Below are 25,267 nucleotides of genomic sequence, written 5' to 3' on the forward strand. Positions count from 1 at the left end.
ATGAAAATATACTAAGGGGAATCAAGAAAATTTTCTCTGAGGAAGTAACATTTGGACTGAGAATTGAAAGATGAATAGGAATTACCTAGGTAAGGAATAGTGGAGTGTGATCAGGGGAAGGGGGAGGGTTACAAGGAAGTAAGTGGACTGGGAAGGACAGAGGACCCCTTGTGGGCTACAGTTCATTGGGTTGCAAAGAGTTGGACATGACTGAGGGCACACACACAGACACACACACACACACACACACACACACACACACACACATGACACAGTCTAATTTACAGAAAAAAATATCACAGAGGGAAATCTGAGGCTCAAGGGAGGTAAGCAAAGATATTGTCACTGGAGCCAAGAGAGAAATATCCCAGACTTGAGGAGACTAGAGAAACGAATTAAATACAAGTAATCAGGATTTGATCTGAGTTGGGGAAAAATTGTTACTATGAAGGACAGCATTGGGACAGTAAGCAGATCTTGTATAGTAAACAATAATATTCTGTCTACTTTGATTTCCTGAATTTGATCATTGTACTGGGACTAAACTGCAATGCAGGAGACACTGGTTTGATTCCTGGGTGGGGAAGATCTGCTGGAGAAGGGATAGGTTACCCACTCCAGTATTATTGAGCTTCCCTGGTAGCTCAGATGGTAAAGAATCTGCCTGCAATGTGGGAGACCTGGGTTTGATCCCTGGGTTGAGAAGCTCCCCTGGAGAAGGGAAAGGCTACCTACTCAAGTATTCTGGCCTGGGAAATTCCATGGACTGTATAGTCCATGGGGTTGCAAAGAGTTGGAAACGACTGAGCGACCTTCACTTCACTTCACTAGGACTAAATAAGAGAATGTCCTTGTTTCTGGGTTTGAAGAGTCATGATATGTGTAATCTACTCTTAACAAGTTCAATAATAGAAAATAATAACAGGAATATAATATGCATGTTATATGTAAAATATTTAAACAAAGATAATGTAACAAAACGTTAATAATGGATGAATTTAGGTGAAGAAAATATGAGATTTCTTGCAACTTTTCTAAGGATCTAGATTTTTTTTTTCAAAATAAAAAATCTAATTAAAATTTTAACTCTGGTTTAAATATCAGAAAGTCAGTCTCAGGATTATGATGGCATTCAGTGGTAAAAGCCTATTATTCAGCAATATTGAGAAAGCTACCAGTAGAAAACTTTTTTTTTTAAAGAAAGTAAATTATGAAGAGGACCTGTATATCTTTTACAAAATACTTTAAAAATAAACACAATAGGGATATCACTGATATAATCCTGAAGAAATGTTGTTGATCAAATGGTGGAAGGAGAAATTACATAGAGGAAGCTTTGAACTTGTTTTTAGAAGACATGAATTCAACTCTTCTAGCAATATTTGCTGGTCTTTCCTGATGGCTCCATGATAAACAATCTGCCTGACAATGCAGGAGACACAGGAGATGGGAGTTAGATCCCTGGGTTGGGAAAATCCCCTAGAAGGGGGAAATGGCAACCCACTCCAGTATTCTTGCCTGAAAAATCTCATGGACAGGGGAGCCTGGTGGCTTACAGTCCATGGGGTTGCAAAGAGTTGGACAGGAATGAGCAACGACCAACCAATATTTACCAGCTATGTATCCTTGAATAATAAAACTCTTTAAGCTATAGTTCACCTGTTTATTAATTTTGGATACCACTTCACAAGGTAGTTGGGAAGATCAAATGAAATGAAAGTGAAGTTGCTCAGTAGTGTCCGACTCTTTGCGACGCCATGGACTGTAGACTACCAGGCTCCTCCGTCCATGGGATTCTCCAGGCAAGAGTACTGGAGTGGGTTGCCATTTCCTTCTCCAGGAGATCTTCCCAACCCAGGGATCGAACCCAGGTCTCCCACATTGCAGGCAGACGCTTTACCACCTGAGCCACCAGGGAAGACTAATGAAATGAAAGTGTGTGTTAATTCACTACGTAGTATTAAGAGTACTATATAAGTGTAACCTTATTTAAAAAACAAACAAACAAACAAAAACCTGTAACTATCTTCCCTTATTGCCCATAAAATTTTTTCATCAGTTCAGTTCAGTTCAGTTGCTATATATATGATCCATATACTAGGTTTTCAGCCTGTATTTTCTCTCACATCAACTCTGAGGTAGGTTCAAAACCTCTTCTTTCCCTCCAAAAGAATTGTGGTCCAGTGAGAAGCAAGGCCCACAGTACTGAATATTTTGAGGGAAGCCAGGGGTTTCATACCATACAATCCAAAGCATACAACAGCCATTAACCTTCTGCCCGAAGGCTTCCTCTCTCTAGTCCTTCTTACTGGATCAGTGTGGGCTGGACATTGTTTATTCGGCTAAGCCCCTTGTTAGGTGCAGATTGTGGACTCTTAGTTGCAACATGTGGGATCAGTTCCCTGACAAGGGATGGAACCCAGGCCCCCTAAGTTGGAAGTATGGCGTCTTAGCCACTGGACCACCAGGGAAGTCCCTAGGCTGGTCATTCTTTGTCTCTGGCTTCTCTCTGACATCCTCCTCCTCCTTCATTCTTTCCTTTACATAGAACAGTTTAATCCTCCTAAGCATTTATTTCCTTAACCGACCCTCCAATACCAGCATTCTCCCCACCTCTGGAGGCAGCAGAGATGCTTTTTTAAAAATCGTTTTTTATTTGCATACATAAACTATGGAATGCTGATCTGCCCTTGTGCCAAAGCCAAGACAGATTTCTAGGATGGGTAGAAGTCTGCAGCCAGAAAGGCACTATCTTCCGGGCCGCACCCCAGCGCGCGCACGGGCGAGAAACTACTACGTCCCACCCAATTGGGCTTTTCCCGCCCGCGGACGCAGTGCGCCGGAAGATGCCGCGCGGACCCGGAAGCAGGCGTGAAACCGGAAGCAGGCGTGAAACCGGAAGTGGGCAGGCGCGACTCCCTCTGGAGAGGCGAAACGCCTTTAGCGCCGCCCTGCTGCTTGCGGCGGAAGAGGTTAAAGGTCAGCCCTGCGAGTTATACAACATGGCGCTAGCCGCGCGCCCTTGGCGCCTTCTCCCTGTGGGATGTAGCGCGGCCCGGGGACTTCGACTTCCGGCAGGTGCTGCCGGCAGCCTGGGGCAGCGCGTTCCTTGGCGACTCGGCGCCTCTGAGGTACCTTCGCCGCCCCAGCTCTCCCGCTTTCCTCCCCCAGCGACCGTTCTCCGGCGGCGCCTTCCTTCTTGAGGCCCGGGGGCCCCGCGTCGCCTTAGGGTGTGTGGGGAGCTGAGGATGGATCTCGGGGCCGTGCGCCTGGAGCACTCCCGTGGCCGCAAGGGATGTAGATCCTCCCTTTTGGGCAAGCGTGCTTTCCTCGCTGAAAACCGGGGTCGGAGGAGGAGCGAGGGCCCGGGAGAACCTGCTCCTGCCTGTCTCCTGTGTGAATACCTGGGGGACAGTGGGGAGAAAGACCTTGACCGCCGTGAGATGCTTTTCCCTTTCAGTGATGGCCCGATACGGTGACGGCTCCTGAGGCTGTCAGTCTGTCGGACCTGGGAAAGCTTGCGGTGTGATTCTGAAAATTCCTGCGACTCAGACTTTTTTGCTATGTAGGTTTAAAAAAGTATTTTCGAGTTTCTCGCTTCATCTGCATAATGTTAAGGAAGGATGTTGGGATGGATTGTCATCCCAGTTTTGGCATTTCTGTTAGACTGGTCTTGGTTTGTGTAATCTCTGAAACAGGGTGGAAGGGTGAGGTTGCGCTTTGGGTATGTATCGTTTGGAACTAGAGGCTTCATTATTTTAAATACACATTTTTGATTGCCTGGTATGTTCAGAGTTCTGGGGTGAGGGAGGGATGAATGACCGTAAGGATAGATATAGCCACATGGGTTGATGTTTCATGATGTGAACAGAGGAATGGGAGGAGTATTCAGTTCAGTCGCTCTGTCATCTCCTCTTTGCGACCCAATGAACCACAGCATGCGAGGCCTCCCTGTCCATCACCAACTCCCAGAGTCCACCCAAATCCATATCTATTGAGTTGATGATGCCATCCAACCATCCCATCCTCCACTGTCCCCTTCTCCTGCCCTCAATCTTTCCCAGCATCAGGGTCTTTTCCAGTGAGTCAGCTCTTCGCATCAGGTGGCTGAAGTATTGGAGCTTCAGCTTCAGCATCAGTCCTTCCAATGAACACCCAGGACCGATCTCCTTTAGCATGGATTGATTGGATCTCCTTGCAGTCCAAGTGTCTTCTCCAACACCACAGTTCAAAAGCAGCAATTCTTCCGCGCTCAGCTTTCTTTATAGTCCAACTCTCACATCCATACATGACCACTGGAAAAACCATAGCCTTGACTAGACAGACCTTTGTTGACAAAGTAATGTCTCTGCTTTTTACTATGCTGTCTAGGTTGGTCATAACTTTCCTTCCAAGGAGTAAGTGTCTTTTAATTTCATGGCTGCAATCACCATCTGCAGTGATTTTGGAGCCCAGAAAAATTAACTCAGCCACTGTTTCCATGGTTTCCCCATCTGTTTGCCATGAAGTGATGGGACCAGATGCCATGATCTTAGTTTTCTGAATGTTGAGCTTTAAGCCAACTTTTCACTCTCCTCACTCTCCTCTTTCACTTTCATCAGGAGGAGTATTAAGTATGAGATTAGCCTCAAGTTTCCAAATTAGAGCTTTGGTGAGTTAAAGATTCCATTTTAGTGAAATGATCATAGTTTAGATAATAACAGCTAACATTCGTTGAACCATTACTGTAGCCAGGCACTATGTGTTAAACATTACCTGATTTGTTTACTGAAATGTTTCCATGCACTTTATGAATTAAGAACGGCTATATCATGTCTTTTTGATAATGGCCATTCTAACAGGTGTGAGGTGAGATTTCGTTATGGTCTTAATCTGCTTCCGCCCGGTGATTAGTGATGTTGAATACCTTTTCATGTACCTGTTGGCTGTCTGTAAATCTTTGGAAAAATGTCTCTTCAGATCCTCTGCTCATTTTTTTTAAAATGGATGATTTTTTATTTTGTTTTGCTGTTGCATTTTATCAGTTCTTAATATATTTTAGTTACTAACCCCCCATCAGATATATGATTTGCACATATTTTTTTCACTTTCACTAGGTTGCCATTTCATTTTGTTCATTGCTTCCTTTGCTGTGCAGAAATTTTTTTAGTTTGATGAAATCCCACTTACTTTTTTTTGCTTTTGTTGTCTTTGTTTTTGGTGTCACATTCAGTCATAGCCAAAATCAGTGTCATGGAGCTTATCTTTATGTTTCTTTCTAGGAGCTTCATGGTTTCAGGTCTTAACATGAAGTCTTTAATTCATTTTGAGCTCATTTCTGTGTATAGAGTAAGGAAGTGGTCCAGTTTCATTCTTTTGCATGTGGTTGTCCAGTTTTCCCAACACCATGGAGACTGTCCTTTCCCCATTATATATCCTTGACAGTAATTAACTGGCAACGTAGGCATGGGGTTATTTCCAGGCTCTCAATTCTGTTTCATTGGTCTATGTGTCTATTTTTTATGTGAATACCATACTAGTTTGATCACTAATTTAGTTTGAAATCAGGGAGCGTGATGCCTTCGATTTGCTCTTTTTTTTTTTTCTCTAGATTGTTTTGGCTATTTGGGATTTTTTGTAATTCATACGAATTTTAGGATTGTTTGCTCTATTTCTGTGAAAAACACCATGGAATTTTGATAGGGATTTTATTAAACCTGCAGATTGCTTTGGGTGGTATGGGCCTTTTAACGATATTAATTCCTCTAAACCATGAACGTGGAATGTCTTTCCATTACACTCTCTCAAGTTTCTTTCATCAGTCTTATAGTTTTCAGTGTACAGGTCTTTCACCCGCTTGGTTAAATTTATTATTCCTAGGTATTATTCTCTTTGCTGTAATCATAAATGGGATTGTTTTCTTAATTTCTCTTTTTGGTAGTTTGTTATTAGTATATAAAAACAGTATATTCTTGTATATTGATTTTGTATGCTACAACTTTACTGAATGTATATGTTATTTCTAATGGTTTTTTGATGGAGTCTTTAGGGTTTTCTGTGTGTACTATTATGTCATCTGCAGATACTGATAGTTTTATTTCTTTTTTTTTTTCTTTCTTGCCTAATTGTTCTGGCTGAAATTTTCAATACTATACTGAATAAAAGTGGCAAGAGAGGGTATCCTTGTCTTGGTTCTCATGTTAGAGGAAAAACTTCTGACTTAACGATACACTGTAATGTTGAGTATGAGCTTGTCATTTATGGCTTTTATTATGTTGAAGTACATTCCCTCTGTGCCCACTTTATTCAGAATTTTATCTTAAGTAGACATTGTATTTTGTCAAATGCTTTTTCTGCATCTATTGATGATCATACGGTTTTTGGCATTCATTTTGTTAATGTGGTATATCAGACTGATTTGCAGATGTTACCTTTCTTGTATCCTTAAAATAGATCCAACTTGATCTTGGCTTATGATTCTTTTAAGGTATTGTTGAATTTCATTTCCTAATTTTGTTGAAGATTCTTGCATCTATGTTCATCAGGAATATTGGCTTGTACTTTTTTTGTTTTTTAATGTTCTTGTCTGTCTTTGGTATTATGGTAATGCTAGCCTCATAAAAAGAGTTTGGCAGTTTTTCCTTTTCAACTTTTGAAAACATTTGAGAAGGATTGGTATTCATTCCTTAAATGATAGAATTCACCAGTGAATCCATCTAGCCCTAGGCTGTTTTTTGTTGAGAGGCTTTTGATTACTGACTCAATTGTCTTAAATAGTCTGTTCAAAAAAAATTTTTTTATGATACAGTCTTGACAAGTTGTTTGCTAGTAGGAATTGATTTATTTTTTCTAGATTCAAATTGTTGGTGTGTAATTTTTCATAGTAATCTCTTATGGCACTTTGTACTTCTGTTGTATTGGTGATCATCATCAGTTTGCATGGAATAATGCAACTTTTTTTTTTTTTAAACTTTTACAATGCTGTTTGTTTCACTTTGTGAGTCATAGGATTTTGTTAGAGCCCAGAGGGTTGGCCAGGCCTCCTTGAATTCAAGAATTCCAAGACCCACTCCCTTTCTTATCTAAAGTGCTGCCTAACTTACTGCGCTTGCAGGCAAGGATGGAATCGGAGCAGTGTCCAGGCAGGTCAGAAGCAGGTCAGAGGTCTGCTCTGCTGCTTCTGAAGCCAAAAATAAAAAATTCACAAGGTTTTTTTAAAAAAAATTCCCAACAATCTATTCATCCACTGTCTGTCTTTTGATTGGGGAATTTGGTCTATTTAATTTTAAACTAATTATTGATAACTATGGCTCATACGGGCTTCCCACGTGGCTCTAGTGGTAAAGAACCTGCCTGCCAATGCAGGAGATGTTAGAGATATGGGTTCGATCCCTGGGTCAGGAAGATCCTCTGGAGGAGGGCATGGCAACCCACTCCAGTATTCCTGCTTGCAGAATCCTCATTGACCAAGGAGTCTGGCAGGCTGCAGTCCATAGGGTCACACAGAGTCGGGCATGACTGAAGTGACTTAGCATGCACACGTGCATGGTTCAGACAGTAAAGAATCTGCCTGGAATGCAGGAGACCTGGGTTTGATCCGTGTTTTGGGAGGATCCCCTGGAGAAGGAAATGGTAACCCACTCCAGAATGCTTGCCTGGAGAGTCCTATGGGCCGAACTCCAATAACATGGCTTGCTACAGTCTATGGGATTGTAAAGAATCAGATGTGACTCAGTAACTAACTCTTAGTTATTGCCATTTTCTTAAACTTTTTTTAGTTGTTTCTAATTCCTTTGTTTCTTCTTCTTTTGTTGTCTTCCTTTGTGATTTATTTTTTGAAATAGAAGGCTTATATTCCTTTATCTTTCTCTTTGGTGTATCTCCTATAGGTTTTTGCTTTGTGGTTACCATAAAGCTTATGTAAAACATTTTAGAGCTTTAACAGCCTCTTTTAAGTTGATAGTAACTTAGGTTTGAATGGTTTCTAAAGCTGTAAGTTTTGGTGCTCCCTGCTCCCACGTTTTATGTTTTTGGTATCACAATATATTTCTTTTTATCTTTAGTGTTTGTTAACAAATTATTGTACTTACTGTTACTACTTTTGTCTTTTAAATTTCATACTAGCTTTATAAGCGATTAACTCCCCATCTTTATGACATTAGAGTTTCCGAATTTTCATATAGGTGAGATTTATACTTTCATGTGTTTTCTTGTTATTCGTCAGCACTTTTTCATTTCAAATTAAGTCCCTTTAAGGTTTCTTGTAAGACCATTCTAGTGATGATAAACTTCTTTAAGTTTTACTTGTCTGGAAAACTGAATCTCTGCCTCAATTCTAAAGGGCAACTTTCTAGGTAGAGTGTTCTTATTTGGCAGTTTTTCCCTTCAGCATTTTGAATATATTCTGTCTGCCTGTCTCCCTTTGGCCTGTAGAGTTTCTGCTGAAGTACCTGCTGGTAACTCTTGCGGGGCAGGGTGAGGGACTCCCTCGTGTGTAAAAGGTTGCTTTTCTCTTGCTGCTTTTAAGGTCTCCTGCTTGGTGCGTCACTTCCATTTTCATGTGTCTTGGTGTGGGTCTCTTTGGATTCATCTTTTTTTTTTTTTTAATTGCCTGGGTTTCCTGGATCTGGATACTTGTTTTTTTCTCTAGGTAAAGGAAGTTTTCAGCCACTATTTATTCAGATAAGTTTTATGTCCTTCTTCTCCTTCTGGGATACCTATAATACAAAGATTGGTGTGCTTGATGTTGTCCCTTAAGTCCATTAAGTTATCTTCACTCTTCTGTATTCTTGTTTTCCCCTTTGTGCTTCTCTGATTAGATGAGTTCCATTGCCCTGCCTTTGAGTTCGCTAATACCTTCTTCCATTCTTCCAGTCTACTGTTGAAACCCTCTGTTGTATTTTTCAGTTTAGTTATTATATTCTTCAGATCTCTGATTCTGTTTGCTGCTTTCTTACATTTTCTTTCCCTTTGTTGAAATTCTGAAGTTGTTCATCTGTTTTTCCCCTGAGCTCAGTGAGCATCTTTGTGGCTTATTTTGTACACTGTCAGATAAATCCCTGTTTTCCATTTCATTAAGGTCTTTTTCTGAGGCCTTATGATTGGAGAGGATTACAGCTGGTCCTTATATGTGTGTTTAATTAGCAACCTTCCCCTTAGGCCTAGCTTTGAGGATAAACTAATAGGCCTCTGTCACAGAAAGGCTGGAAGTGTGGTCTGTTTTCCCTGTACAGTAAATCCTCTACATATGAGCGAACTCCATTCTGAGAGAACATTCATAAGTCCAGTTTGTTCCTAAGTCCAACAAAGTTGGCCTAGGTCTCTAACTAGCACAGTCTTGTACTGTGTTGGCTGTATAGTATTATCCTGTAATAGGTTTATAATACTTTTAACACAAATAATACATTTAAAAAGTCGTTAAAAATAAAACATCTGTAATCTTATAGTATGTTACTTTGAGAAGTACAGTAGCACAGTACCGAAGCTGACATATGGGGGCTGGCACTGAGTGAACAGGCAAGAGGAGTTCCCGACTGGAGGAAGGAGAAAAGGTAGACGCTAGTAGAGCTAATAGGAGCAGAAGATATTAAGAAGAGGTGGCAAGAACACACAGAAGAACTGTACAAAAAAGCTCTTAATTACACAGACAGCCACAGTGGTGCGATCACTCTCCTAGAGCCAAGCATCGTGGAGTCTGAAGTCAAGTGGGCCTTAAGAAGCATCGCTGTGAACAAAGCTAGTGAAGGTGGTGGATTTCCAGCTGAGGTATTTCAAATCCTAAAAGATGATGCTTTTAGAGTGCTTCACTCAATATGCCAGCAAATTTGGAAAAATCAGCAGTGGCCACGGGACTGGAAAAGGTCAGTTTTCATTCCAGTCCTAAAGAAGGGCAATGCCAAAAAATGTTCAAACTACTGCATAAATGCACTCATTTCACATGCTAGCAAGGTCATGCTCAAATCCGTCAAGCCAGGCTTCAACAGTATGTGAACCAAGAACTTCCAAATGTGCAGGCTAGATTTAGAAAAGGCAGAGGAATGAGAGATTGAATGGCCAACATTCGTTGGATCATAGAAAAAGCAAGAGAGTTGCAGAAAGACATCTACTTCTGCTTCGTTGACTACACTAAAGCCTTTGACTGTGTGGATCACATCAAACTGTGGAAAATTCTTAGAGAGATGGAAATAACAGACCACCTTATCTGCCTCCTAAGAAACTTGTGTGCAGGTCAAGAAGCAACAGTTAGAACCTGACATGGAACAACAGAATGGTTCCAAATTGGGAAAGGAGGTACATCAAGGCTGTATATTGTCACCCTGCTTAATTAACTCACATTCAGAGTACAACATGGGAAATGCTGTGCTGGATGAAGCACAAGCTGGGATCAAGATTGCCGGGAGAAAATATCAATAACCTCAGCTATGCAGAGGATACCACCCTTATGGCAAAGCAAAGGAACTAAAGAGCCTCTTGATGGAGGTGAAAGAGGAGAGTGAAAAAGCTGGCTTAAGACTCAACATTAATAAAATGAAGATCACAGCATCTCGTCTGATCACTTCATGGCAAATAGATGGGAAAACAATGGAAACAGTGACAGACTTTGTTTCCCAGGGCTGCAAAATCCCTGCAGATGGTGACTGTAACCATGAAATTAAAAGACACTTGCTCCTCGCAAGAAAAGATGTGACAAACCCAGACAGCGTATGAAAGAGCAGAGACGTTACTTTGCCGACAGAGGTCCGTAAAATCAAAGCTATGGTTTTTCCAGTAGTCATGCATGGATATGAGAGTTGGACCATAAAGAAGGCTGAGCGCCAAAGAATTAATGTTTTTGAACTGTGGTGTTGGAGAAGACTTTGAAAGTCCCTTGGACTGCAAGGAGTTCAAACCAGTCAATCGTAAAGGAAATTAATTCTGAATATTCATTGGAAGGAGTGCTGCTGAAGCTCCAATACTTTGACCGCCTATGCAAAGAGCTGACTCATTAGAAAAGACCCTGATGCAGGAAAGATTGAAGGCAGGAGAAGGGGATGACAGAGGACGAGATGTTTGGATGCCATCACTGACTCTGGACATGAACTTGAGCATGCTCTGGGAGATGGTGGAGGACAGGAAAGCCTGGTGTACTGCGGTCCTTGGGTTTGCGACTGAGTGACTGAACAGCCCAAGTAGAGCTGAAGGGTCATCAGCAAAGGGGACGGAGGGCAAGTTGCAATATGACTCACACTTGATGTTGATGTTGCTGTTCTGATTCCTTGCTGGATTCTATTCTACCCACCCTCTTGATAAAACGATCCAGTGCTGTCTGAATAGTAGGTCTTTTTCTTCTTATCATAGATGACACGATAGCACTGGACTGCATTCTGATGGCTCTTGCAACCTTTGTGTACCATTCTGCACTCAGGTCCGGTGCCTCAGAAACTAACAGTGCCTCCTCAAATAAAGAAAATGCCCTTGCCGTTTCCTGCACCATGAATCTCTTTGGTTCTTTAGTTACTTCTTTCATTTGTCTCTCTTCATCCTTTCTTTGGGCCTCCAGTTCCATCAGATCATCATTAGTAAGCTCCTCACGTTGCACAGCCATGAGTTCAGTTAAGAAGTCCTTTTTGCAGATCTAGTTCCAGCTTCTTGCTGAGGGTCACTAAGTTGCTGAAGACCTCTTTGGACTCCTCATCCACTTTCTCAAATCCAAGAAAATTGTGAACAAACTGGGAAAATTGTGAACAGACTGTGTGCTTGTTTCAAGCCTCATTCACGGTGATGGCCATAACCTCACACCACGCAGAGTCAATGTTTTTTAATGCCTTGTAAGTGTTACAGTCCTTCCAAAATTGTTACAAGGTTGTTCCTGATTCGATAAAGTGTGACATGAATAATATTTCTTGAAAGTCACTCTTAACATGAGTTTGATGAGCAATGAAGTATTTTGTGGCAGATGCAGTACATGGAATGAAAGTCGTCCATGAATAGGGTGTGACATCGAGCATTGTTGAGCGGCAAAACCTTGTGGAATGGGGCATCCTTCTCCAAGCAGTATTTCTCTACCTCCAGGATAGAGTGGTGGAAAAACAAGTCCTGGAACATGGCCTGTGTAACCCAAGTTTTGGGGTTACTCTTCCACGCAACAGGAAGAGAGCCCTTGGCTATGTTTTCAGTGGCTCTTGGGCTCTCTGAATGATAAACTAAGGAAGGCTTCAGCTTCATGTTGCCTAAACATTGCCACTGCACAACAGAGTTAGCCTGTCCTTTGTTGCTATATATAGACTTCCCTGGTGGCTCAGATGGTAAAGCGTCCACCTACAATGCGCAAGACCTGGGTTCAATCCCTGGGTCGGGAAGATCCTCTGGAGAAGGAAATGGCAACCCACTCCAGTACTCTTGCCTGGAAAGTCCCACAGATGGAAGAGCCTGGTAGGCTACAGTCCGTGGAGTCCCAAAGAGTCAGACACGACTGAGCGACTTCACCTTACCTTTGATGCTGTATAGCCTGACATCATTTTTTCTCCATACTGATATAACTTCAGTCTAGTATCCTCTCAAGTACAGGCTTGTCTCATCCTCGTTAAAAACCTGCTTGAGTAAATACGTACCTTCATCAATAATTTCTCAGAGCATTTCAGGAAATTCCTGGGCAGCTACTCTATCTGCACTCACTGCCTCACCACTTAATTTTACGTTGTGAAATTTGGCTCTAGCCTTGAACTGATGAAACCAGCCATGGCTGGCATTAAGAGATGCGTCCTCTGATTCTTCGCTGTGTTTCTGCTTCAAGTCTTCATAAAGGGTTTTAGCTTTCTCTTGCATCAGTGTTAAGCTTAGTGGGACTCAAGGCTGTTGCTGATCCTGCATCCACAAACCAAGCAGTTTCTCCATCTTCCCCAGCACTCTTCTGCGCTTCTTTGGTGTTACTGTTGACATCATCGACAGCAGACCTCGTGTGTTCTGTGATCTTGTTCTTGTTCTTTAGAATCCTGCTGCTGCTTTAAAATCGTGTGGAATGATTCATGTTTTAAGAACAAGCAATGTCTCCTATCTTTTTGGCTTGCTCCTCTCTCAATTATTTTCACTTTTGTTTCTATCGTTACTGTTTCTTAGCAGTACCAGCTACTTGACTGCCACTTTTACACTTGCTTCCCAGCATCCTGGGCCTGAAATAAAGATACCGTACTACTGTGCTCTATATAGTACTCCACAGTAAAGTGCACAAAAGCACAGCCACTTACAGAGGATGCATGCAGCTGACAGTGTGCACTAGACACGTGAACTAACCTAGGTGATTAGGAGGAGAGTGCACGTTCACGTCTTTGAAAGTTTGCTCCTTGAAGGTTCACATATAGAGGACTTAACTGTGCTGTGCCCTGGGGTTAGGGAGGCTAGCCACTGTAGAACTGTTTTTCTGTTTGTTACAGGTCTGTGAAACTCACGAACGTAAGCCTCACTGGCCATCAGAGTCAAGAGAGCCAGGAGCGTCCCCTGGTGGGAGCTGCGCAGACTGGAGCACCAAGTGAAAGTGTCAGTCACTCAGTCGGCCCGACTCTCTGTGACCCCAGGGACTGCAGCCCGCCAGACTCATCTGTGCATGGGGATTCTCCAGGCAGGAACACTGAAGTGGGTTGTCATTGCCTTCTCCAGGGGATCGTCCTGACCTAGGGATCGAATTTGGGTCCCCTGCACTGCAGGCAGATCCTTTACTGTCTGAGCCACCAGTGAAAGTGAAGTCGCTTAGTCGTGTCCAGCTCTTTGCGAACCCATACATTGTAGCCTACCAGGCTCCTCTGTCCATGGGATTTTCCAGGCAAGAGTACTGGAGTGGGTGGCCATTGCCTTCTCCAGGGATCTTTCTGACCCAGGGATTGAACCTTGGTCTCCCGTGTTGCAGGCAGAGGCTTTCCGTCTGAGCCTCCAGGGAGGCCCTTTCAGTATGCATAGGGTCTTGGGGGAGATACTGGTTACCTGCAGTGTGGCCAAGGGAGAGTGCGGTGACATGCCCGGCCCCTGAGTTCTCTGAAGTGGTTACTCTAGGCCCCTAGACACGTGTTAAATTAGATGCCTGCTCCTCAGGCTGAAGTTTTAACGTAAGCCAATACGACTTCCATGGAAAGGCTGCCTGCCTCTGTGCTGGACTCGGGGGTAGGTGAGCTTGAGTGAGCCCTTAGGAGCCGCTTCTCAGTGCGCTGAGTCTTCTGCGTGTCCTAGACCCGCGCTCCATTGCCTTTCTAAGCCAGGTACTTTGAGTGCTCACTTCTCAGGTATAGGTCTTTTAAGTTGGGGTGCCCATTGTGGGGTTCAAACCCTTCATTCCTCAGAGAGAAGCTCAGGGTTGTGAGTTGCCTCCTTCCTCACCAAAACTGTGGTTTGTGAGAAAATTTTGTCTCAGTCTTTCCTACCTGTTTTGAAGTGGGTTTTTCTTCCTTTGCCTGATAGGAAGGAGTCACTCAGCTAGTTTGGGCATTTCTTTCAGAGGAAGAAATCTTTCCTTTCTTTACTAACTGTAGCGATAGGTCTAGTGTGTCTGTGTGGGAGGTGTGTTCAGCATCCTCCTAGGTTGCCATCTTGAACTAGGACCCAGTGGGGACCATTTTCAAGGCTGCTTACCACAACTAAATTCTGAAAACCTTGTAGACATGTTAAGTATTTATTTTATTCTAAAGGTTATAGGGAACTATGAAAGACGTTTAAACAGAATTCATAAGCTAGATTTGAATTAAAAAATAACTGTCCAGTGTCAAGAGTAGGTAGGCCAGCATGGATGCTGGAAACTAAATAAAAGATCCCCTCTAGAGGATGAGTATGCTGTGGTGGTTTGAACTTTAGTGGTAGCCTTGGAATTGGAAATAAGTGGATGCCATAAAAGGATGTCAGTGATGTGAACTTTGTGTACCTGAAAGAGAGCTTTGATGAGGGAGTTCAAAGGAAGAGGTCAAGGATGATTCTCCGTGTTGTGTCTCCTCCAGTAGTGTGGATGGTGGTGCTGTTTCCTGGGACAGGACCGAAGGAACAATTTAAGTCCAGCGTTTAAGAGGAGGAGGAGGAGCTGACCACAAGTTTGAAAAAAGCAGGAGATGAACGTGAAACATTGTTTCCATCTAGTGATGAGTCTGGAGTTTTTAATTCCTTCTGGCTTGAAAACAGTATAAGCAACAAAGAAGAAAAGACATGTCTAAGAGATAGCTGGCTTCTTTTGTTCAATGGTTTTTTTCAACATATTTTTCAGAATTCATTGTATGAAAGACATTGTGTTGAGTAATGCCTAATGTTCGAGGTGAAATGGCAAATTCTAGCTCAGACAGTCTCACAAGTTGTTAGCATCTCAGAGGTGTCACAAAGTTCTGATTCTTTCAGTTGACTATTTGAGTTCTAGAAACATGATTTTTGTTTACTTTCCCGGAAGTGAGCAGAGAGCTCTTTCACCTTAACCAAACTGATGTCAAAGTTCCACTGGTCAGCTGTCATGTCATTAAGGTAGAATAAGGAATAGAAATGCCAGCTGCCCAACAGTGTTTTTTCTCCCCTCTAAGAAAGCCAGGATATTGTTTACTGAGCATCGTATCAGCAGGGGCGCCAGACACCCTACATATATGGTTTCCTCAAGCTGTACTAATCGGTGCAATCTTTTCTTCTGCGTGATACACCTGCCAGAACAGTAGGTGAACCTGGGGGCTTACTGGAAATCTTAGTATTTCTCCTCTCCTCCCTGTACCACCATCAGCAGGCACACGCCCACCCCATCTGCTGTGGTCCCGGCGCCTCTTGCTTCTCTTTGGTAACTGTGAGTAAACTCGGAACATTCAATGAAAGAATGTGACTGTGTCAAATTCGGTTTTACTGCTTTGCTGTTGGTTTGTTTGGAATCCAGTTGTATTTGGTATCTTGAATATTCAAGCTTAAGAAAGTAAATAAAGCACTCAGCAAACTGTAGTATGTTGAATTCCTCATTCTTACCCTAGATACTTGTGAGAAGCTAAAATATGGTTCAGATTTGGGCTGTGAGGAAGTTTTGTTTGTTTTTTCAACTTGAGAAACTGTAAGCATGGAGTTGCCATTTCCCAAGAAGGGGAAAGCGAGGCTGGTGCTCGAGGCGCCTGCTAGGCTGTATGCGGCTGTAAACGTTTGGCCAGGTGCATGTATGATTCTGAAGTTAGGAGGAGACCTCTCGGCTTTATTAAATTTGCATATTTTTGGCATGTTGATGGCATTTAAAGCCATAAACCAAAATGATGTGAATAGAGGAGCGAAGCTCCGGGATTTAGCGCAGGACACACCTGGGCAGTGAGGTTTTGGAGATGAGGAACCAGCAAAAGAGAAGGGGCACCTGTTGAAGAGGAGTGAATTCAGGAGAGTAGTGTTCTTAGAGCCAAGCGGAGAGTGTCTCAAGGGTGAGAGAACACAGCAAGTACTGAAGAAAAGGGGGCTGGACGAATCAGACATGAGGGGGCCAACCCTGGGGGTCCAGGGGTTAGGGATCCGCCTTCCGGTGCCGAGGACATGGGCTCGATCCCTGGTTGGGGACTGAGATCCCACATACTGAAGGGCAGCTGAGCCTGTGAGCCACAACTCGAGAGGAGACTGGCACCGCAGCAGAAGGTGCCACGTGCTGCAGCTCAGACCCAGCACAGCCAAGGAGAGTTTAGGAAAGAAACACACGTGAGGAAACTTGGGGTTGATAGATGTGCTCGTTATCTTGATTGTGGGGTGGTCTTACAGGGTTACATGTATCCTTCACATATGATGCCTGTTACACATACACAGTTTTTATATCACTTATTTCTCAATAAGTGAAGTCACTCAGTCATGTCTGACTCTTTGCGACCCCATGGACTGTCCATGGGATTTTCTGGGCAAGCATACTGGAGTCGGTTGTCGTTTCCTTCTCCAGGAGATCTTCCCGACTCAGGGACTGAACCCAGGTCTCCCACTACAATGCTTTACTGTCTGAGCCACCAGGGAAGTCCAATTTCTCAATAAAGCAACATTTTAAAAGGAAGGAGTGAACAGCTGTCAAATGCTTTTGATAGATCAAGTAAGATGAGAATTTTCTAGGAAATAGCATCCTTGCTTGCCTTAACTAGAATACTAGTCAGTGGAGTTGTGGGCATAGAAGTGTGATTTGTGTGAGTTCAAGAGAGAATGGGAAGAGAGGAAATAGAGACAGAGCTCCAGACAACTTTTTAAGAGAGTTTTGCTGAAAAGAGAATTTGAAAAATGAGATTGCAGGGAGATGTGAAGTCAAAAGGAAGCTTTTTGTTTTGTTTTTAAGAAGGGAACAGTTACAGCTTACAAAGCTAGGATAGCTTGTTTTTATATAAATGGTAATAAATTGACAAAAAGGACAAAATAGATGCTATGTGAAAGGAAAAGTGTCATGGGAAAAGAGAAGAATTTCTGTAGTGATATCCATATATTCCTTAGCCATTGGTCTTGAGAATTCTGCCCATAATTATGACAGTGAATTTCTAAATCTGTTTGGATATGCTTTTTATTTTATTCATTGTTTATTTTAAAAGTTTATGGGTCACTTTTGAAGGTAGCTTTATTTAAAGCCATGTATGTTATTTATATATAATTGCCATGTTTAATATTCTTCATCTTGTCTATTCTTAAGGTTGATACTGATTATATACTGGTGTCTCTTATTTTGTTTCATGAAATTATAATATCCATGCTTCTTCAAATAGAATGTAGATCTTCCAATCTAGCATTTACCTGGATAACCGAGATTATTACATCAAGCTACCATCATTAGCTGCTAAGAATCTTTCCTTAACATGATATGCTCTCTCTATAAAGTAGCTATGTAAAATAGTTTTACAGAAGAATTTGACAAAGTAAAAATTTTGTCAAAGTGAAATTATTTTTGTCAAAGTAAATTTTGCACTTCTAATACTCTTAGGATTGATTGCTTTGAGGGTGGGAAAAAAATTGATGTAATCTTTGCTTGTGGTAGCAGTTTCTTCAAATTTTCTTTTTCACAACCCTGATCATAATTCTTTCCATAGGTGATGGGAAACTCAGGAACTTTCAAAAGAAGTCTATTATTTTCTGCCCTGTCTTATTTGGGTTTTGAAACTTATCAAGTCATTTCCCAGGCTGTTTTGGTTCATGCCGCAGCCAAAGGTAAGCCTAAGCTAAACATCGGGAACACTTAAGAGTTATTTGTATTTGTTATATTTTGTTAATAACTTACTATGTTTGAATGTCAGTCTGATATATATATATATATATATTCCCTGGTGGCTCAGATGAAGAATCCTGCAATGCAGGAGACCCAGGTTCTATCCCTGAGTTGGGAAGATCCCCTGGAGAAGAGAATGGGAACCCACTCCAGTATTCTTGCCTGGAGAATTCCATGGATACAGGAGCTGGCGGGCTACAGTCCATGGCGTCGCAGAGTTGGACACAACTTAGCAACAGTTTCACTTTTCACTTTCACATGTGTGTGTGTGTGTTTCGTGTGTGTGTGTGTGTGTGGGGGGGTGTATCTATGTACACAGTAGAGCCTGGAGTAGGAAATGGCAACCCACTCCAGTACTCTTGCCTGGAGAATCCCATGGACAGCGGAGCCTGGCGGGCTGCAGTCCCTGGGGTCTCAGAGTCGGACATGACTGAGCGCAGCACAGCAGCAGCAATAACAAAGGCTCTGTGTGGAAGGCAAGGGTGTCATGAATTCCTCACAGGGAGTTACTTTTTTCGTTTTTTGAACTGTGTCATATTTAGTTAGTACTAGAGTAAGTTTTCTAATTTTTTATTTTTGAAGGTTTTAATAAATGAATATTAAGTAATATGAATATTAATATTCATTAAGTAAATGAATACTAAGTATTATGTGTAATAGCTTCATACTTATTTCTACTATACTTCACATTTTGATGGTTCAGAATTTCTGATCTTTATAGGTGATTTCTATATCTGATTTCTTTTGCTTCTGTGTAAAAGTGTTCTTGTGTCTTAGAATTATTGCCAACTGGCTTGAGAAGACTTACTTTATTTTGTCTTTTTTCTTTATAGTCTTCAAAATTGAAGAAGTCCTTGAACAAGCAGACTACTTATATGAAAGTGGAGAAACAGAAAAACTTTACCAGTTGCTAACCCAGTACAAGGAAAGGTGGGTTACGTATCATAGGCCAAGGTTTGCTGTTGACTGAACTTTTCTGTTATTTAATAATTAAAATATTCTTGGTGCTTGGAATTTTTATAGTTTTTAAAAGATTTTACTTCAAAGTAATATTTCTTAGAGTTTAATTAATAGTATTTTTTTTTTATGTTAAGTGACTCAAAAGTGCTACATATATTTCATTGATTTAGAAAAGGTGGTTCTACTTACTCATTCTAGGTAATGTTGACATTTTTTTCTTTTTGTTACTTTGCTTTGAATACAAAGTAGTCATTGAATAGACATTTATTGTCTTTATCTATGTTGTATATTTGTCATTTCTTCTGAGTTAATTTCTTATTGCTATAAGATTTGAATGAACTAGGATTTTTTTGTCACCTTTGAATAATACCTATGTATCCTTGTAAAGCACAGTCTCAGAAACTAAAAATACCTCCTGTTCCCATTTTTAATATTAGCATGCATGCTTAGTCCAGCACCTTAATGTGTACTCATTTTGTGGGGGAGAATGGAGATGGAATGAGGAGATTCAGCCCAATAAAATAAGTCAAATCAGGCTAAAGGGCATTTCCAGATCATTGATCCACCTCATCTACTGAACTAAAAATATTGAGCCATTTTCAACCAACTTTCTTAGGTTTCCCCAAACCAGTTTTCCCCAGAAGACCCATCAATTTCACTTCCTAAATATCTGTAGGATCCAACTTTTCTTTTCCTTCGTCCCCTCAGTAACTTGAGGTGGTTGGCTTGGCATTTTATGGTCACTTCAGTGATCGCAACGTAAGCTAAAGGTGGTGGTGGTTCTGTGGCTCACTTGTGTCCGACTATTGCTGACCCCATGGACCGTGGCCCGCCGGGCTCTTCTGTCCATGGGATTCTCCAGACAGGAACACTGGAGGGGGTTGCCATTCCCTCCTCCAGGGGGTCTTCCTGACCCAGAGGTGGAACCCAGGTCTGCTGCACTGCAGGCAGTTCTTTACCACTGGGCCGCCAGGGAGGCTGTCAGGAGGGTATTCTGTATTCACTGGATTATAGATACGCTATTGCTACTTACCCTCCGTTTCTCTTTTTAATGATTCTCTCTTTAGATTTTACTTTGATTTACGTATTTAACTGTCTCTGGCTGAGCCGGGCCTTCATCGCTGCCTATGGGCTGTCTCTGGGCCTTCATCCCTGCATGCGGGCTGGCTCCGGGCCTTCATCGCTGCCCAAGGGCTGGCTCCGGGCCTTCATCCCTGCCCGTGGGCTGGCTCCGGGCCTTCATCCCTGCCCGTGGGCTGGCTCCGGGCCTTCATCCCTGCCCGTGGGCTGGCTCCGGGCCTTCATCCCTGCATGTGGGCTGCCTCCGGGCCTTCATCCCTGCCCGTGGGCTGGCTCCGGGCCTTCATCCCTGCATGTGGGCTGGCTCCAGGCCTTCATTCCTGTATGTGGGCTGGCTCCGGGCCTTCATCCCTGCCCGTGGGCTGGCTCCGGGCCTTCATCCCTGCCCGTGGGCTGGCTCCGGGCCTTCATCCCTGCCCGTGGGCTGCTCTCTGGTCGCTGTGCACAGGCTGCTCTCTGTGGTGCCTCCTCCTGCTGAGGAGCATGGCCTCCGGGTGTGTGCACGTCGCTATGGCCCCCAGGTGTGTGCACTCACTGCTCCACGGCGTGTGGGATCTTCCTGAACCACTGATCAAATCCATGTGGCCTGCATCGGCAGGTGGATTCTTAGCCCCTGGACCACCTGGGCAGTCCCTACCTTTAGTTTCACTCAATTTTATGTGAATACTATTTTTGTTTTAAAATATAACTTAGTAGGTTGAAAGAGAAGCATTTAATAAAAGGAATTTTTATTAAAATGGCTTCCCAGGTGGCACAGTGGTAAAATATCCATCTGCTGATACAGGAGACACAAGAGACACGGGTTCGATCCCTGGGCAGGAAGATCCCCTGGAGGAGGAAATGGCAACCCACTCCAGTGTTCTCGCCTGGAAAATTCCATGGAGAGGACCCTGGCAGACTATAGTTCATGGGAGTGCAAAGAGTTGGACATGACTGAGCAACTGAGCATGCACACACGATTTGTTCTATTTATTAGACATTTCAGTCTTATATAATTTTATTTAAACGGCAGTTCTTCAAGGAGTCCAGAGCCCTTGCTTTAAATATTCCATGCATCATGGTATGGGTGACATATTCAAAGATAGGATTTATTTTGAGATTACATTATATTTAATCATCATTCATTAATAAGTATTTATCATATATATTTTTGTATGCCAGGTACTATATTTAGAGCTATGGATACAGCATTTTGTTTTATACTACATAACCCTGTCTATAAATTAATATATTTTATAGTACTGTCTGAACCAGTTAGTGAGTTGTCTGAAGCACAGTGCCACTGAACTCAAATGTCAAGTTATGTATTGAATTTTGTAGGGAAATTGTTTAGAGAATTCAAATATAAAGATATTTTCTAAGGAAATTAGTATTTTAGATATTACAGGTAACTTAATGTTTGTATATAATATTGGATATTTTGGAGGAAATTTTAGCACATATAGATTTGTGTGACAGAAAATAATAAATTTAACATCATGAATCATGGATTTCGATATTATGTTGCTTGCTATATCCTCACTGACCTGAAAGACCATGTGTATTCGTTAGTGATATGACCTTTAACCATGAAAATGTGAGCTAAAATGGTTGTTGTTTTATATTCATTTCACATCAGTGAAGATGCAGAGTTACTGTGGCGTTTGGCACGGGCATCACGTGATGTAGCTCAGCTTCGTGGAACCTCGGAAGAGGAGAAAAAGTTCTTGGTATATGAAGCCCTAGAGTATGCGAAAAGGGCACTAGAGAAAAATGAATCCAGTTTTGCGGCCCATAAGGTGAGGTGCTTACAGTAATGAGACCGTTAGCATGTATTGAAATGGACATTGGTCTATACTTATCTGTTATATGTAACTTACATAGGAAAGAAATAGCTCGCTTTTAAAGAAGTAGGGAAGAAATTTATTTTTATAAACTTTTTTTTCAAAAACAAGTAGTATTTTTTGTTGTGTTCTTGAACATCTACTCTAGCTTCATTAGTGTGCTTGATAAATTACTTATGTGAAGGCTTATTTTTAAACTGAAGCGTTAGTAGTTCCATCAGTTACCTCTGTCTCTAGTTCTAGTTGTAAAAACGTGGGACAATGTTCATTTTCCTCACATTTTATTTCTGTCTCATGTGGGGATAGGAGTATAGCAGCTGGACAGCAGAGACCTAGTGTAACTTTTTACATGTGACTCCACGAGCTTCTGGATTTCCTGACTGGTTTAGAATAATCTTTTCAGTGGACACAGTGGGGAGGTCAAGGGACATTATTGATATTTTGGATCAGGACCTTACTTTACCGTGTTAGACTGTCCCCAGGGGAGCCCCCAAGTCATTGTGACAGCTGAATTCTGTCTTCACGCATTTGCAAATGCTCCCTTTAGGGGATGGTTCCATCTGCCCTGATTCCCACCACCACCGTTTCTTGTTTATATTAAGAATAAAACATACAGACCCTTTAAATTTGTTGAGACTTGTTTTACGGCCCAGGATATGGTCCATATTTGTAAATGTTCTTTTTGCACATGAAGGTGTATTTATTCAGCTGCTGTTGAGCGTATGTCATACATGTCATTCTGGTCAAGTTGTTTCACACATGGTAGTGGGTATGTGTTGATGCTGCTTTCTCTGTTCATCCCACTCTCTCCTTCCTACTCTGTGTCCATAAGTCCAATCTCTACATCCGCATCTCCATTCCTTCCCTGCAAATAGGTTCATCAATACCAGTTTTCTAGATTCTGTATATATGGGTTAATATACTGTGTTTGCTTTTCTCTTTTGGACTTATTGCACTCTGTATAACAGGTTTCAGGTTCATCCACCTCACTAGAACTGACTCAGATTTGTTCTTTTTTATGGTTGAGTAATATTCCATTGTATATCTGTACCATATGTTTATCCATTCATCTGTCGATGGACATCTGGGTTGCTTCCATGTGCTAGCTGTTGTAAATAGTGCTACTGTGAACATTGGGATACATGTGTCCTTTTCAGTTATGGTTTCCTCAGGGTATATGCCCAGTAGTGGGATTGCTGGGTCATACAGTCATTTTATTCCTAGTTTTCAAGAAAGCGCCATACTGTTCTCCATAGTGGCTGTTACCAATTTACATTTCCACCAACAGTGCAAGAGGGTTCCCCTTTCCCCACACCCTCTCCAGCATTTATTGTTTGTAGACTTTTTGACGATGGCCATTCTGACTGGTGTGAGGTGATACACCTCACTGTAGTTTTGATTTGCACTTCTCGTCCTGAATCTGACTTTCCCCAGCACCTAGGTTTATGAAGCTTGGATATTTGGTTTCAGTTCTTAGAGAAGAAACTCAGATTGTCTCAGTTTGGGTTTGTTGTCCAGCTGTGGGCATGAGGACAAAGTCACGATTGACAAATATGGCCGTTATTACTATAGCAATGTGGCTGTGAAATAAACAGTTCCCAGAAAATAGGTTGATAAAATGAAATGATAATTATTGAATTGCACATTTTTCTAAATTTATATTCATAATTAAGTATAAATCATTATATCCCCATCGTGTTGCTAACTTTCTCAGAGATCCACTAACCTCTGTCTTACATTATAGTTCTCTATAAACATGTCCTAACTTAAGTTCCTTAAGGGCTGTGTCTGCTTCTTCTTTGTATATTCTAGTATATTTACTACAGGTTTTGTGCTCATCTTTTTGTTAAATGAGAATAACTTGTGAGGAATTGCAACCTGGTATTGAATGGGATATTATTGAATATTAGTATTCTTACACCTTTGTTTCTTCTGTTTTTAGTGGTACGCAATCTGTATTAGTGATGTTGGAGATTATGAAGGAATCAAGGCTAAAATTGCAAATGCCTACATTATCAAGGAGCATTTTGAGGTACTGATGGACTTGAAAAGTCATTAGTTTTCAGAATAGACTTCTGTTTCACCTATTTCTTGCTGTATAGCAAACTACCTAAAGCTTAGTGGCCTAAAACAAGTACAGTTTATTTCTCAAAATTCTGTGGATTAACCGTGCACAGTGGTGCCTCCATTCTGCTCATTGTGGCTGAGGTCATTTAAAGGGCTCCCTTCGCCTGGACCCTCAGCTCGGACGGGAATGGACGAGATGCCCTCTCAGGGGTGGCGTTTCTCTCTACTTTTCTCCTCATCGTTCAGTGTTGCACACTTCTGTGTTGCATAGTCACTGCTTCCAAGAGCGAGCGTGCCAGGGGAAAAGTTCCACTGTGCAGACTTTTATCAAGCATGTTTGCATCACACTTAGTAATAACCTGTCGACCTAAACAAGTCATTTGGCCAAGACCAGAGAACGTGAGAGGGGGTTAAACAAAGTCCTGAGCGCCAGGAGGTGTGGTCTCATCCAGCAGTCTAATACAAGGGACATACCACTTGCAAAGGTAATAGTACTATATATGAGTATGATCTCTGTGTTTTAATATTTCCCCCAAAGTTCATTTACTTATTATGGTAAGCTCTTCCTTAGGTGCCAGAAATTCTGCAGGAATTTGTATATTTCATGTTGTGCTTACAGATTATTCTATTGTCCAAAAACAATCAACAAAAAAAACTGCAGCTAAAAACCCAGTGTATTTATCTTTTGATATTATAGACCATCTCAAAAATACAAATTAAGAGAAAGTGATGAAACCAAACATATTTATCGTTACTGATTCAGTTCCTAGTTATCGTAGTGATAAGAGCAGAAAAGAGCATTGGACTAGGAGTCAGGAGACCTAGCTTCTTATTTGGGCATCGATAGTATATATATATACATGTATATATACACACACACACGTACACATATACATTGATATGTATATATTTTAATTTAGTAATATAGATTTTTCACATTTTAAGACCTTTGAAATCAGATTGCATTATATATAATCAGCAGTGCTTTTTTCTTAGTGGTATATAAAATAATGATGTCATATCTTTTATGTTATCTTAGAGATTCAGTGAAATAGAATCTCAGTTGCATTAGATAAATCACTTAAATTATTTTGTGCCTTGGGATGTAGAAATACCTGACAAATAACTTCCAAGTGAATAATGAAATACTGCATACAATAAATTAGCATATACTTCAAAGAAACTG

General features: G+C 41.7%; 1 protein-coding gene across 1 annotated transcript in view; it reads left to right on the top strand.

Moving 5' to 3' along the window:
- Positions 1 to 2,984: 2,984 nt before the first annotated feature.
- Positions 2,985 to 25,267, top strand: part of RMDN1 (regulator of microtubule dynamics 1) — a 30,954-nt gene continuing 8,671 nt past the window's right edge. Inside the window, exons 1-5 of the mRNA XM_052651711.1 lie at positions 2,985 to 3,131; positions 17,976 to 18,093; positions 18,985 to 19,081; positions 21,810 to 21,969; positions 23,957 to 24,046. Coding sequence (XP_052507671.1) covers positions 3,003 to 3,131; positions 17,976 to 18,093; positions 18,985 to 19,081; positions 21,810 to 21,969; positions 23,957 to 24,046 — 594 coding nt within the window. The 5' untranslated portion in view covers positions 2,985 to 3,002. The remainder of the gene's footprint in view (positions 3,132 to 17,975; positions 18,094 to 18,984; positions 19,082 to 21,809; positions 21,970 to 23,956; positions 24,047 to 25,267) is intronic.

This window comes from Budorcas taxicolor, chromosome 14 (genome assembly GCF_023091745.1).
Source record: "Budorcas taxicolor isolate Tak-1 chromosome 14, Takin1.1, whole genome shotgun sequence".
Classification (NCBI taxonomy): Eukaryota; Metazoa; Chordata; class Mammalia; order Artiodactyla; family Bovidae; genus Budorcas; species Budorcas taxicolor.